Raw genomic sequence first — 16118 nt, forward strand, 5'->3', positions numbered from 1 at the left:
TTGAAAACACAAGGCACCTGAAACTGATCGCAGCCATTAAAATGCATATAATTGTTCACGTCTAATGTGTGATAACCATTGATGGTGACTATTTGAGATTCCACAGCCACATTGTGTAGTGTAACGGCATAAAACTATTCACTTGAGCAATAAATTCACAGCCACACTACCATTTCTTTGGATGCCACTCTCTACATACGATTTTGCAGAGCTTTGGTTCATCCCTCTCTCTCTCTACTCCTTTTTCTCACTGTTTTTTTTTCTCTAAGAGTACAATACTCCCGTGCTCTACAATGGGCTTTGCCTCAGGCATAAAGAGCTTTGAAGCGTTCAAAGTTAGATCTTTTGCTTTCTTGTATCCCAAGCACGAATTGCCTTTATTATGCACATCCTTAACAACATTGAAGGGGAGGGGGGGTGGGGCAAATATGGTCTTAAAAAAGTGCTCCTGCATACCCAAAAACAAAAACGAGCTTCGCCTAACTTGTTTTATTTTTGGCCGTTTATCACCCAAAAAGTTTCCAACAATTCACAATGAAATTCATGGGTGAAAACAACGAGACATCCATGACTTTTACAAAAGTCATGAATCACAATTTTACGAGACTCCGAACTCTTCAATGGAATGAATTGCAAGTGATGGCAACAAAAGTTCCTCTTTTTATTGACTACTTTGAAAATGGTTTACATAGTCACTAAATCTATATCGAAACCGCCACAACTAACTGAAAATTCCACCAAAGAGCAAAATGAAGCTTATAAGAGATGGATGGAAGATGACTACGTCTGTAAAGGTTATATTCTCAATGTATTGGTAGATCCTATATACAACATGCATGCATCAGTTGTGACAACGACATAGTTACAGAAGCTTTTTGAAACCAAATAGCACACAGACGAGTCCGGTAACAAAAGGTTTTTCATTTCTATCTTTCTATACTTTTAAATTCATTGAAAACAAGTCAATATTTTCTCAAGTATATGAATTCGAACTTCTCGTCAATGAACTTAGTCTTTCCGCTTGTAAACTTTGAAACTCAACGAAACATTCTTTACACTAAAGCAAACAGGCTTCACAATTGATTTCACTATTTACATTTGCTTCTATAATTATTTTTTGTTGGCCTTAGACTTCTGATCCTTAGAATTATCAATCCAGATTGTAGGAAATAAAGTCGTCTTGCTGTTTTGAGCATTAAATTTTTGCCCAACAAGGTTTTCCTTGGTTTGAAAATCCATATTTCCATTTTTTTTTTCCTTGAGTCTAGTCTCTACTTCAATTCGAAGAGGTCTCTAAAGATGAACAAAATCATGATCAACTTTCTTGTGCTTTATTTTCTTTTGATACTCTTTTCAAGATGGGGGTAGCTTGTGAATTATGATGCCTACTTGAAAAGATTCATCTAACTAAATAACATATTCTTAAGGGAATAGCTTCAAATCCTTTTTTCTTTTTAACAACCATAATGGTCAATAATGAAATGATCGATTTGAAAGTTTTTCGACACAAAAACTACAATTTATGGGTAGTCTTGAGGTGAGGTTTTACTTATTTTGATAGGGTTGCAAGCCTATCAAGTTATTTTCCCAATTTAAATAAGGAAACTGGTTTGATAGGGCTGCAGCCTTACCAAAATAAGTAAAGCCTTGCCCCATAAGTCATCGAAAGTTACAATTCTAGTTTCGGAAAACCTTTAAACTGATCATCTCGGCTTGAACATTCGTTGCGCAAAATTAAAACTAAAAAGACTTCAAGGTCTAACAATAGTGTGTATTGTACTAAATTATCTTAGACTATTTATTTCGCCCTAAAAATAAATATTTAAATATCTGCCAGATCTGTACTATTTTTTAAGTTTCAAATTTTACTGTCAGTGTTAGAAATAGACTTTTGAGCCATCATGAAGATTTTAAATGTTGAAAGTGGTTTTTGGATGAGGATTTGCATGATGATTTAGTTTGTTTTTATAAAGCCTAGGCCTTATAGAAACTTCATCCTTTTAAATAATGAAGCATTGCGCGGTAAAAAGAACCAAAATCTAGGGGCTTTTTGTATAGAGCGGCGGCTTATAAACGTCAACCCTAAACAACAAAAGTAAAACGATCCCCAAAACGCCAATGATGGTCTCAAGATCTATTTCTACATATTATTATGAAATTTAGATATCAAAAAATATAGAAATTGGGTAGATCTATAAACACTTAAAATTTTTGATAATGAACAGTTTACAATTTTAGAACTTAAAATTCTTTTTATATATTTACATTTCGAGGTCGAAATAATAACTCTTGAGTTTTTTTAAATATGAGAATGTGCACCATACTCTGATGCCGTCTATAAACTTTTAGGAACTACTTACCAATTATAGACTGGATTGAGGGGAAGTACATAGGCTAATCCATCATTCATCATTTAGGTGGATGGTGGAGATATTCCTACCATCTCTCAAAATCTGCCATCTTTTGCAAGTTGAGAAACGGATCATCTCTCCATCTGTATTCGATGAGGGACGGTCATATGGGCCTCCATGTTCAGTATGCTATATACTTCATTTTGTACGATATAACGTTAGGCAGCTAAAACCGAAGAAGCAGTGGCCTTTGGTTGTGATTGAACAAGCAAAATATTTTCATGGTTACTCGTCTCCGAGCCTTCAACGGTTGCAACATGTAGGGGTGGCAACGGGTTGGATCGGGCCCGATCGGACCAAACCCAAAGTTTTGGGACTTGGACCATACCTAAAAATAAAATATATATATTTAAATTGATTTAAATGTTATATTAAATATGTACATGTATTACTTAGATATTATAATTAAAATATATGGTTATGTCATTTAAATATTAGTTAAATATTATTAAAATATTATATATTAAATATAATATATATAATAACACTATGCAGGTCAGGTCCACATGGACCTGGACCTGGACCTCGACCAAGACCAGAATAGTGTTCGGGTCCAATATTTGGACATATTGGACCCGGGCCCAACCTGCAGGTCCAAGTCATAGACCCGTACCAAACCCAAGCCGGGTCAGTTCCATTGCCACCCCTGGCAACCTACAATTTAAGGCTTTGTATTCATACTCAAAATACTCAATTTTTTATAAGAAAATAGTCTATATAAGGTTGCAACCTTATGCCATTAAAGTATCGTGCCTCTCAAAAATTCAATAGAAGAGAGTGTCCCAATGTTGGAAACCCTCTAATTGTTCATCTTGACTTCGACATTTATAAACATGAAGAAAAAAACATAATTTCAAGTCCAAAAAATAGTGCATCTTGTAACAACTTATCTAGACTGTTTATTTTCAGGGTTTTCAAGTATTTATTAATCTCGATCTTTACTATTTTTGAAATTTTAATTTACAACAAGGGGTAAAAATAGAGTTTCAAGCCATTACAAGGTTTCTAAACAAATTTTAGATACACCTTACTTCTACAGTACAAGACGGCAACCTTATGCAAACCTCACCTTTTTACAATGAGAGCGTTTGTCGTCTTTTCATGGGTGATCGGTTTTGTTTAGTTTAATAATAACATTTTTATAATGGGAAAGGTTCCTGTACTTCCCCATAAAAGATCTATGCTTTCCCTATCATCCAGCCGTCTAATTTTAATCAAGAGAGCCACTCACCGTTTGATTTTATATCCGACATCTCAAAGTATTTTATTTTTAGTTTTTTTAATACAAATTATATGAATATGAAATTTGGTGCTTGCCATCTTCTCATTGGGGCACACATATAAAAAATATTTAAAATGATTTTTCAATAAAATATAATGACCAAAATACCCCTTGAAACTTTCAGAGGTATTTTGATCATTTTATATTATTGAAAATATTTTTTTTATATTTTTTGCTAGTGTGAGTTTAATAGAGGATTGGACATACAAAATTTGGTGTTAAAATAGTTTGTAGAAAAAAATTAAAAATAAAATAATATAGAGACGTGATAATGTAATTGGGGCAATCTTAGCCCTCCATTCAAAAAGAAGGGTTGGAGAAGGGGAAGTATATAAGTTTTATATTGTAGGGAAAACATAAAAAGCTTGCCCATAGTTTATCTGGCTTTATTTAGTGGGAAATTCCCGTTACACACTCCTTACCCTCCATATCTTTTTATCTCTTTCCATAAAGGAAGAAATTTGTTTTACAAATTATCAAAAAACAAAAACTCCTTTTGCAATAAAACTTTCTTACATGTAGGGGGATAGGGGTAAAACTTGATATCTTGAATCTTATTTTGTTTTGTTTGGAAGCAAAATAAGAAATGAACTTTTTATTTAATTTTTGTTTTTTTAATTTCAAACTGCTTTTGTTAAACAATCTTTTGGCCCAATTTAAGATTGGGGAATCAAAACACAAATGACACTAGGACATTAAAGACTGGATTCCTAATACCCATCTAGAGTCCTGTACAATAAAGTATGTTTCTATGCAGAAGAAATTTAAGTTTGAAATTATCTATATTCCTTTTAGTAAAAATATGGCATATCACAAATTTTTTTTTGAGTTACATGTTATTTCTTTAAAATAACTTGTTTCAATTTAAAGATAAGATATTACAAAAGTAATATAATGGGATATTATACAATAAGACCATTTACTTATGATAAAAGGAGGTCACAATAAATATAACCATCCCATGTGAATCAAATAGCTTGGCAATGTCATAAAGTTCGATAACATATTTTGAATTTTTTAGCATGATTAATGAAATAAATGCAGCCATCTAATTTCACGTTCAATTTTCAGGTTAATTGTGACCAGCTTATACCAAAAGTCCACATTATGCTTTACCGGTCAAGGTGTCAGCTTTATAAACCATAAAGGTGTTAGCTGCCCTTTCTCAAAGGTAGTGAATATTGCTCAAATAAAGAATAAATTTGTCAAACTGTTGCCTCTCACAAAAATTTTGGGTCGTGCAAAGACACTAATTTACTTCTGCAGGAGTACACCAATCTTATTATTTCAAAGCCCAAAAGTGGTATTATGGTCGCATCTTGATTATGAAACTAATCACTAATATTATTTGACTCAAATCAGCCTTTGAAATTCTGAATTAAGTCAAGAATATGATCACTAAAGCACTAGCCTATCCAATTTGCTCCTGCAGGAGTACACCAATCTTATTATCTTATTATTTCAAAGCCCAAAAGTGGTATTATGGTCCCATATAGATTATGAAAGTAATCACTAATATTATTTGACTCAAATCAGCCTTTGAAATTTTGTATTAAGTCAATAATAGGATCGCTAAAGCACTAGTATATCCTTGTGAAATGTGAGGACTAACAAAATGACAACACCAAAAGCCAAATATTTCTATAGACTGTAGTGAAAACCTCCACTCTGACAAAATCCAATGTCAAGTGTTGCATACCACCAAAAAGATTCAACGCAATAGCCCTATCACAAACTCAATGAAAAGTTCATAATTTTCTAGTTTCTAGTTATAAGGATGTAACAATTGAATAACACCCAAAAAAAAAAAAAATCCTAAATCAACCAAACAAAATGGGGGAGAAATGAAGCAAGACCACCAAAACAATGGGTTCCATGCACTAACTTGGCACATATTATGCACTCCTTGCCCCTAGCAGCCTCAATGTTGCAGCATCATTCTCTCTCTAATTCTTATGCCCTTCTCTCTCTGATACTAATGCTTCTCTAATTCTAATGCCCTTCTCTCTCTAATTCTAATGCTTTACAAGCAGTTATGAGTGAAGTATAAGTCCTCCCTCTAGGGGAAATGTACCTCCTTTCAAACCTTGAATTCTTGGGCTTGTATGGAAAGGACCACCCCATTGAGTTCAGATGCTCCATCACTCTTGTTACCATTGGTTTAGTCATTCTGAGTTTTTGACCTTGGTTTAGATCACTGTTCTTATACACCTCAACATACTCAGCTAAAATTTTTGGACAATAAACTGCCTTCAAATCTTGGTCCCCAGAGATATATAACAAAGACTTCCTCTGTTTAGAGGCCCTCAAATTTTGATCATTATCCTTGTATTCTTCCAGTGGATCTTTAGGGCAAAATGATTGCTCAATTGAAACATCAGATCTCAGAGCCATAGTAGAACCAGTAGAGAGTATATCTTCAGTAGATGAACTTCTTCTAATGGAGTTTGAGAGCTTAAGTGTCTCCTTTCCCCTGATTTCAGTGGAATTAGACAATTGAGGCAGAGGAGTTAGACCACAAGAGCTCAATTCATCGATTGTGCAGCTCCTCTGTGAAAGTCCTGCTTCTTGATATGCCATACAAGCTTGAAGGAGAGAGTAATAAGCTTTTCCACTCGCTGAAACATAGCGGAAAGCATATCGTTTATCACATACCTTACACTCCAACCTCCATCCAGCTGATAAAAGATGATTCACAGCTGTTTGCTTCATATGTTTGATGAGGCCCTTCCCTCTCCTACTCCCATTGTTGTTCCTGACTTCAATGTAATCAGTTATTGAGTCGGGGTAATGGTGTGATTGCTTCGCTGCTCCGCTGTTGAAAACCTCCCAAGTTGATTCTCCTCTATCTAAGGAACCCCTCTTCCTCTTTGTGACTTTACCACACCTTTTTTGCTCCTCTTTCTCACTGTAATCATCGTGTGTACTTTGAGAGGAAAACTGGTAAGTGGATTCCTGTTCTTGGGCTCCATCAATCCAATGGTGCTCTGAATCATATTCAGAAAACAATTCATCGGTCGAATAAGATGGAAACTGGAAAGTGGGTTCCTCTACTTGGCCTGGATCAATCGAATGGTGCTCTGAATCATATTCAGAAAACAATTCATCGGTTGAATAAGATGGAAACAGGAAAGTCGGTTCGAATACTTGGCCTGCATCGATCGAATGGTGCTCTGAATCATATTCCAAAGGCAACCCATTAGCTGAATAAGATGAATGTCCGTTAGTTTTAGAGCCATGGCTGCTTACATCTAAAGCTCTGCAACACTCCATGGCCACCATGCCTTCTTCATCATCCACCAAGGCTCGCATCTGCTTCTCAGTCCTTTCTCTCTCAGCATCTCCAATTACCTGATCTATGAGCATCTCCCATGTCATTTTGCTCGTACAAGTCCACTCTAAAACCACCTGCATAAATTCCCTCTTCATACTCAATTGACACCACAACTGGTTGAGAGAGAGAAAGGACCCCTTTTTCTGGATTTTCTCAAGACATGTCATCAATGGCCATCGCCCCCGGTCAGTCCATTTCCTTGAAAATTCATCCCAATCCTTAGTTATTCGGATTTTTGAGAGAGAGATACTCTGTTCACAGGCTTCATCCGGAAAAAAAACAGTTATCTCCGCACACCCACTCTTGCTCTCTACAATCACACCTTCACACCAACACACTTCTATAAAGGCATCGACACAGAGGCCAGGAACCAGGTTTTCATGAGAGGGAGGAGCCGAAAGAGGAGGATAGAGAGCCCTAATCCTTGGTCTCTTGTTCTTGGAAGAAGAAGAAGAATCAGAGCCCAAGAATGGAAGAGATCCAGACATAGGGATATGATCTACGAACCATGATGAACCACCGCTTTCCTTGATTCTGTCGTACACAACTATCCATTCAGATTCTGTATAATCCGAGACCTCTGCAGGGTGCCATGTCCCTTTCAGCCCTTCATAAAGAAAACGCACCTGCACTTGCAAGAAACAAAATCCATTTCAAGAAGCAACATCCATCACGGAGAGTGAGAGAGAGAATACAAGAAAGAGATCTACAGAGAAACACTGACCAGCAAATTTTCCCACAAAACACCTCTAAATTTTCTAGATTTTGCTAGAAAGAGAGAACAAGAAAATGCTGCACGTCCTCTAAATTCTCTAGAGTTAGAGAAAAAGAAAACGTTGTAGAGAGAACCAGAAAACATTGTAAAACCTTTTTAGAGATCGAAAAGAGTTTCTCGAAAAGAGACAGAGACACAAGGAAAACCAAACTGGTTTTCAGGAAGAAAATTTAGAGAGAAAACAAGAAACTGGCACACACAGTTAGAAAGAGAATTCTCAGCAGAGGGGCCAGATAGAGAAAGAAGGCAACCCAATAGATTTTTACGTTAAAAGAAAAAAAAAAAAAAAAAAGAAAAGAAAAGAAAAGGAGGCAAACAAAACTGTTAGCTTCGCATTCCAAGAAAACAGAGCACGAAGAGATAGAGAAAGAAAGAGAAATGTAGAGAGAGAGAAAAAGAGAAATGTAGAGAGAGAAAGAGAGAATACCTCCACCTGGTCTCCTATTCTAAACAAACCCTTGCTCTTCTTTCCCATTCTCTTATGTCTCATTGATCCTGATAATTCAGCAAAGAAAGAAGAAAAAGCTCAGAGAAATGAAAACAACTTTCTTTTAACTGTGTAGAGAGAGATAACAATAGAGAAAAAACAGTATTAGCGATGAATGCAAATATCTCCGATAAATCTTCCAGTTTCAGAATTTAAAGGTGGGAAATTATATTAATATAGCTTCTTAAATATTAGAAGAGGAAACTTACTAATATAAGGTGTAACCCAGATACCACCTTGTAGAACTTTGCATAAAATTAGGGAAATTCTCTCTTAAAAATAGGGAAAATATTTCCTTATCTTTTAATTTTGACTTCCATATCTTATAACACTTGACAATTGAAAATATTACTGGTAAACAAATTTTTTCTAGCTTACCACCTTACAATTCCCTGACTTCTTTGACCACAAATTTTTTACCCAAATAAACACTAAAATGATATCCTATTCAAACTCTATCTCTCTAAAACTCCATCTCTTTCAGTTCGTTTCTAAGTGAGTTTAGAAGCCAAGAGGTTAAGTTTGAGTTCGAACACGAGCACACTTTCTTATGTGTGTGAGAGAGAGAGATGGAGTTTGGGTTTTAAAAAGAGATGGAGTTTTGAGAAAGAGACGATGATGCGAGAGATGAAGTTTTAGAGAGAGATATAGTCATTTCATAAATTGTTGAGGTCATCAATATATGGTTAAAAGGGTTTAAGGCATTTTACTTAAAAGTAATATTTTCAATTATTTGGACTAATGAGATATAAAAGTTTAAAATAGAGACTAATAGGATATTTTTCCCTTTTTTTTTCTCAAGTAACAACCTAAAATAACTCTCTTTCTAAAACTTCTCTTTCTCTATCTAACTCATAAAATTAACCATGGTGAGTAGGACAGGCAATGGACCCGCGGCGTGCCCTAAAAAAGTAGGCCTTGGCCACATACTGTAGCCCGAGGATTGGGCCGGACTGGGCCAGTGCTGGCCCAGTTTTGCTGGGCCAACTCTCTTTTTTCTTAAATTTTTTTTATTTTTTTCATTTATTCTTTTGTCCCCTAGCTCTTAGTGATGGGTGGGCTTGGGCCGGCCGAGGTTTAGGCCGGCCACCCTTATGTGTGAGAGGAGGATTGAGGAAGCCGTACCCGCCTTGTTAAAAAACGTTGACAAACTCCAAGATATAGATAGCGCTGGTTTAAAACGTGACGCTTAGGCCCTTTTTATGGTAGATAGAGTACATCAATATTTTTATATGGAAAAAGTTTATATAAACGTGATGCCTAAATTTTTTTTTATTTTTTAGAGAGTATATCAATATTTTTATATGAAAAAAGTTTATATGGAGCCGAGGCTCTAAACAATAAACAATCAAATTAGAGCTCACCTCAAAAATTTCACTAAAAAAGGTTGTTTCGATGCTCAAATATCCTCAAATTAATCATTTCGACATCATCAAGATAGAAAAAAAATGGATTTCAAGTTTTTGAAATAGCGCATCTTATAATGCTTTTTTAGACCGTCAATTTTCAAGATTTTCAAGTTTTTATAGATCTACTCGATCTGTATTATTTTTTAAGCTTTAAACTTTATAATTAGAGATGAAATATATTTTAAGGTTATCAAAAATTATTTTTATATTATACCATATTTCTCAACATTATTTGAAGGTGCACTCTACTTTGATCTTTTAGAGCCTTTGATCACATGCCCTGCATCTCTCTAGCAATATGTTTGTCTATATTTTAAGGAAAACTTCTACCGCATACCTATAGCTTTATATAGGTAGAATAGATAAAGGAATTTGTAAATTAATATGGGTGGACATTTACCTAAAGTTTCCAAAATTTTATTGGAATTAGAGATAGTGTTATCAGGATCAGGATCAGATTGGGCACCGAACCAGAAAGGTGATGCTAGTCCAAACTGTTCGAACCAATTTCAAAGGATTTCAAAAATATTAAAGAAAATATGTTTTATAATAATTTTAAAATATATAGTATATTAGAAAAAAAAAAAAAAAAGTTGCTTAAAAACATGCAATATATTGGAAAAAAAATTGCCCATTCAGACCAGCCAAGGCTAGTCAAATACTACTTTTGACCAAATCTAATTTTTATTCAAAACTAGACCGTAGAGATCTGGTGTAATCTTCATAACTATAGCCTAGATGGAAAAGAGTAAGTGTTATGGACAAGGTCAAGTGGCATAGGACTATGGCCGGTTGGTGTAAACTAAATGATAATGGAGCATTATTGAGGAGCACAGGCCACAAATGGAGGATTTCCACGAGATCACAAGAGAGGTTTCATAGCTTCCCACCACCACATTTTAACTCTAATACCAAATGTATAGAAAATAAAATAAAACTAAAGTACAATTTGCAAGCATAAAATATAAAATATACATGGTTATTTTTTACTTTTGAGAATAAAATGGGATTTTCATAAATTTCTCCTGATATTAATATAATTGACATAATATTATATTACTAGTTGTTTGATACATACCTTGATGATACATAATACTATTTAGTTATTTAAAATATTTTGCGATTTTCAATTGTTCCTAGGTATTTCTAGCTAAAAGCATGTAATTCTCTACAAAGTACTTTGAATACAATACAAAACCTTTTTAAAAAGATAAACTTATTTATAAAAATTGCTTATAAATTCATCTTAGATAATTTTATATGAGACATGGCCAACCAATAGATAATTCATTATCAAAGTCAAGGGTTAATTTTATTAAATCATCAATTATCAATGGTCATAAATAGAGCAGAATGACAGACTACGATTCACATAGACGACCCTACTTAATTGAAAAAAAACTATAATGATGATAATAATCCATCCAAACAAGCCAAGCCCTTAAAATATATATACTCACAAAGCATATCCTACCTCTCTTTTCTTGGAAAGGCTTGCATTTTCTATGCCAAGGTGTCTTCTTTGAGATGCTGTATGGAGTAGTTGGCAATGGAAACAAAAAAGACAGATGAAAAAAAAGCGAAGCATATGCAACTCGAATCCGAGTTATCCCATCCAAGAAATGGAAAAGAATCGGCATTTGAGAGTCGAGTGAGATCGCAATAGAAGAAGTTCAAACAAGTTCAAAGGCTCGGACTAGCTTGCTCAAACCAGCTCCCAGAATAACTAGGAACCCGGAGCAAGTGGACTCGGTGACTCCCAAGTGACTTCACTGTGTTTGTTTTGAAAATTATGAAAAATTGAGAATATCCCCCCAAATATCTATTATTTAAAATTTTTCCTCCAAAATTTTATTATTATACATACTTTTTTTTTTTTTCCTCAAATTGGCCTTGCATCAGACTTTGAAGGTCTGAAGTTGAGCTTGGGATAAATTCGAGTTGAGGTTTAGTTGCCAACGTTGGGCAAGTTGGAAACAATTAAAAATTCGGAAAAGGGTCATGAACATAGAATTAAAAGAACCTATAGAATGGGGAGAGTGAGCCAGAGAAGCAAAAGCAATTGAGCTTGGGATTGATCTACTAATGGTCAACTTTTGCAAACTATTGAAGTACCGTTGAGCTATAACAGAGAGAGAGAGAGAGAAGTTGATTCCTTCCATTGAATTTCTATTTTGATCCCTACGTAAATTTCTTGAACTTTGGAAGGTTGAAAATGACCTTGTGTTCTCTTATCTTAATGTTATCCAAACTTGCAATCCAACTTTTGTTGGCTACAGGCAATAATTTAATTTATTTAGAAAGCTTCTATAATGATTGTCTACTAGTTTTGGTTGATCAGACAAGATGAGGTAACTTTTTTGTTTCATATTGTTCACCGTATTTTTCTTATTTTTCAAGGATTCGGTACAACTTGTCTTAATTGGGGCACACCCTACCTGATCGGTGGTTGGTCAAATAACGATAATATTGCTCTTATTTAATTCATATTTGAAATTTTTTAAAACTTTAAAATCAAATGTAAAATTAGAATATTTGAGAGATGCTCTAGAATCTAAAGATTTTAAAATTAGCCAAACTATGACAGAATATATGGAATGCAAGTTTAGTAATAATAGGAGTAGAAACAATGAAGTAATTCAGATTGGTGGTCAAGAAATGCCTTAAAAATAAATTGTTTCTGATACTAGAGTCGATAATCCAAGAGAATTGAGAGATTGAAGACAATTCCGCAAATAGAGTTAGAGCTGAATGGAAAAAGTGGAAATATGTATATAGAGTTTTATATGATCATTGCATACCATTGAAACTGATGAAGAAGTTATATAAGACAGTTGTAAGATAGTCATGTTTTATGGGATGGAATGTTTGGCAGTCAAGAAACAATCTATCTAAAAGACAATCTTAACTGAGATAAGAAAATTGAAATGGATGAGTGGCAAGACAAGAAATGATAGAATTCATTTTGAATACATACGAGAGAACTTAGGTATGGCTTAAGATTTAGGTGGGCTGATTATACAACGTAGACCTAGACCTAATCCAGTACCAACTAGGAGATACGATTTGATTCAAGTAGAAGGTTCTAAAAGGGCAAGACGAAAGCCCAAACGAACATGGATAAAAATAAACAAGAAAAGATACAGTGACATTTGGCCCTTGATAGAGAAGAACAGAAGAAATCATGTAGCCGACCCCAAATAATTAGAATAAGACCTGGTTAATGATGATGATGATGATTAAAACATAGAAGTTCATCAAATTACTAACGGATTTGGGTCCATAACCATGGGTTCAAATGCACGAGATCTTATAGCACTTACCAATGAGGCCTTATCAATTAGTATTTAACAGAAGAAATCAATTATAAACACTAATATAATTAGATCAACTCCTCATAGATAAACTTGGAATTTGCGATCCCAGGTAAGATCATCAGGGGGTTTTTTTGTACAAAATGTACTTCTAAGTAATTGCTCCATGGATCCAACATTTACCTATATGACGAATAAATCAAATCAAATCATATAAGGAAGAGGAATATTATTTGTACAAATGGTACTTCGAACTTGAAACGAACATAAAGAAATTAATGAGACTTCTTTATCTTTTGAGTTGTTCTATCGGATCAGTCGCTTCAGATCTTTAGGCTCCACCCGGACCCCATGAAAAAAATTGAATCACTTTTTATGGATTCGTTGAGAATGATTCTGATCTAGTTCATGGCTTATTAGGAGGTCCTCACGGACAAAAAAAAATTGCAGTCGTGATTTTATTGAGCTCAAGTCAGGAATTAGGCTTGGGCTTGGCATCATCACAAACTGTCGAGTTCAATTCCTACAATTGAACTACTCACAAAAAAAACTCAAGGCATCCTTTGTTTCGCACAGATGAGCATCGATAACTTACCTAAAAACTATACACTCTTTGGCGTGCTTATGTAGTTGGGTTGTAAAACTAATCAAGTAAATAGGAGCATAATGTTTTAATTTTATTTCAATCACTTTTTCATCTACATTTCTTAAGAACTCTTGTAGATGGAGATTAGAAACAGAATACATAGTGGCATATCTTTACTATTGTTAAGTCTCTCTCTCTAACTTTGAGATAGAAAGTACATCGTAGTGATTATTATATGATGTTATTGGGATATTATGTTGTTTGCCTTTTTTATTGGCAATTTAAAATATCAAACTAATGTACTATTCATTTTGTAATATGTTTGTGTTCACATGACATCAGTATATATGAAGGGTGCAGTTTGCATAGAACTTAGGCTTTAAAGAATCAAATTAGAGCCTACTTTCAAATAGTGTCAAGTTACGTGGTTCAATAACGGAATCTTTGTGATAGCCTTTAAATATATTTTCTCTCTCTTTATAAAATTCAAAGATTAAAAAATAGTGTCAATCAACAGATCTATGAAATTTTGAAAATCTTGAAAATTGACAGTCCAAAAATGCGTTACAAAATACACTATTTTCAAACCTTGAAATTCATTTTTTTTCTCATGTCCATGTATGTTAATGTCGAGATGATCAATTTGAAGATATTTGAGCATCAAAACTACCTCTTCTAGTAGAATTTATTTTTGAGGGAGGCTCAAATTTGATGGTTTAAAGCCTTTGCTCTAGTATAAACTTTTCCTACATATGAATTCATAGAACAATTAGAAACATGAATACGTTAAATATTTAATGCATGATAAAGTCGATATTAATTTCTAATGCAGGTATAAAAAATCACTACCCAACTTAATAGTTTTAACTAGTATTTGAAACCCCAGACCAGCCAGCCGGAACGGTCATCTGAGAAACATGTCCAGATAGCAAATCGGTGATTTAAATCGGTGGATCGGCCAGTTTAAGCTGATCGGGCCTTTAAAAAAATTTCATAAAATTGCTAAAAACAATTTAAAAACTAGTTCTTTGTGTTTCAAAAAAATAGGGGTACTGCATTATGTATGTTTATTATTTTATTTAAAATACATAAATACTAAAACCTGTCTCATGTACCAGCATTTGATACCATTACATTCATTTCACAGTGAAAATGAAAATGAAATTTAAAATCCATCTCATTACAATAACATGGATACATAAGAGCATATTATCAAGAAATTATATTTTTATCACATACCAATATAGTGATTTTAAATTCGAGTTATTTCACAGAACGACACTCGTAAATATTGAGCTCCCCAACAGCAACAACCTCACGACTCAACGATTTTGAGCGGCTCACTAATTCAGTGACTCATCAATGATAACCACAGTTTTTAAATAATATTACGAAATATAATTAGCTAAATATTAATATTATCAAGGAAATGTGGCAAAATTACTATACTGATGACAATGCTCAAAGAGTTGTAGAACGAAGAGTCTACCTTTGCAGAAGTGCACCGTTTCTCTTTCTTTTTCCTTTGCAACATCAAACCCCGATCAGATGAGTCTTTCTCAAAGACTACGATATAGGATCTGTTTGACGATGAATCTCAGTAGATCAGCACCCAGAACGCAAACAGAGGTCACATCGATCAGCAGTCGGAATGCAACAGATGTTCAGCCAATCAGCTGGAATGCAACCGATGATCATCCGATCACCTGTATCGGTTTTCCGGAATGCAACAGATGTTCATCCGATCAGCTGCATGGTTTTCTTCGTAAGCCTCTAAGCGGTATTTTAGTGAGGCTGAGAAAACTCTGGTGTATATTTCATTAACAGAGAGAAAATAAAAATACAAGGGTTGTTACATAAAACAGATCGCACATATATATTAATTACCAAAAAAAAAAAAAAATGGCACATATCTACCTAATGGAAAGTATGCAATTACCAAAAAAAATAAAAAATGGCACATATATGTCCAAATGGAAAGTATACCGGAAATATACCAAGATCAAATTTGTACATATCTCAAAGAATGTATTCCTAACAATATATATATCTTTTAACAACTGTACTATTTTTTAGAAAAATAAAATCCAATAAAAAATGAAATCAATATAGATTAGAGAACATTAAAAAAAAAAATCTTCTAAATCCTTCCTTGTACAATGCAATACAAAATCCCTAAAAATTTAAATACTTATGTTTTCAAAACAAAGTGATTTTTTTTTTTTGCCAAAAAAACCGAGCTTTTTCATAAAACCAATCAAAATACAGCAACAAAAAATCAAGATTTTTAGAAAAAATATAAAAACAATAAAAAGTAGAACATGCATACTTACTAGAATTATTATTTCTAGCTTGTAAAATTTATTTACTTTTTCATATTCATGATCTCCATGTTAGAGATTACACGTCCTTAAAAATTAAGTCCAAAAATCCATCTCGAAAGTAGATTTATTAATATACGCGTATTTCTACATATGTGGGCTTGGACGCATAGAAACCGGGTTCAAAAAATATTCACCA

The 16118-nt window shown here is 33.9% G+C and overlaps 1 protein-coding gene across 3 annotated transcripts; it reads right to left on the bottom strand.

The window, feature by feature from the left end:
- Positions 1-5309: 5309 nt before the first annotated feature.
- LOC110008562 (uncharacterized) lies at positions 5310-15621 on the bottom strand. Of its 3 annotated transcripts, XM_020676607.2 has the most exons (3): positions 15088-15621; positions 8230-8297; positions 5310-7653 (listed from the first exon to the last, which is right to left on the bottom strand). In XM_020676607.2, exons 2-3 carry the CDS (start codon positions 8290-8292, stop codon positions 5686-5688), a joined length of 2031 nt encoding a protein of 676 aa, XP_020532266.2. In that variant the 5' UTR covers positions 8293-8297; positions 15088-15621; the 3' UTR covers positions 5310-5685. The 3 variants fall into 3 exon arrangements, with proteins under 3 accessions (XP_020532266.2, XP_020532265.2, XP_020532264.2); XM_020676606.2 differs by lacking the exon at positions 15088-15621 and having other exon boundaries at positions 8230-8467; XM_020676605.2 differs by lacking the exons at positions 8230-8297; positions 15088-15621 and adding an exon at positions 7752-8134.
- Positions 15622-16118: the final 497 nt, after the last annotated feature.

Source organism: Amborella trichopoda, chromosome 9 (genome assembly GCF_054954075.1).
Source record: "Amborella trichopoda isolate Santa Cruz 75 chromosome 9, AtrichopodaSantaCruz75HAP2 v2.0, whole genome shotgun sequence".
Lineage (NCBI taxonomy): Eukaryota > Viridiplantae > Streptophyta > Magnoliopsida > Amborellales > Amborellaceae > Amborella > Amborella trichopoda.

What these genes read in the sequence shown, in the direction of transcription:
- LOC110008562 (XM_020676605.2), bottom strand. Translation starts at nt 7,886, where the DNA reads ATGTTTTCTGGTTCTCTCTACAACGTTTTCTTTTTCTCTAACTCTAGA. An exon ending in TTTTGTGGGAAAATTTGCTG is followed by an intron (nt 7,654 to 7,751) that starts GTCAGTGTTTCT and finishes TTGCAAGTGCAG; the next exon opens with GTGCGTTTTCTTTATGAAGG.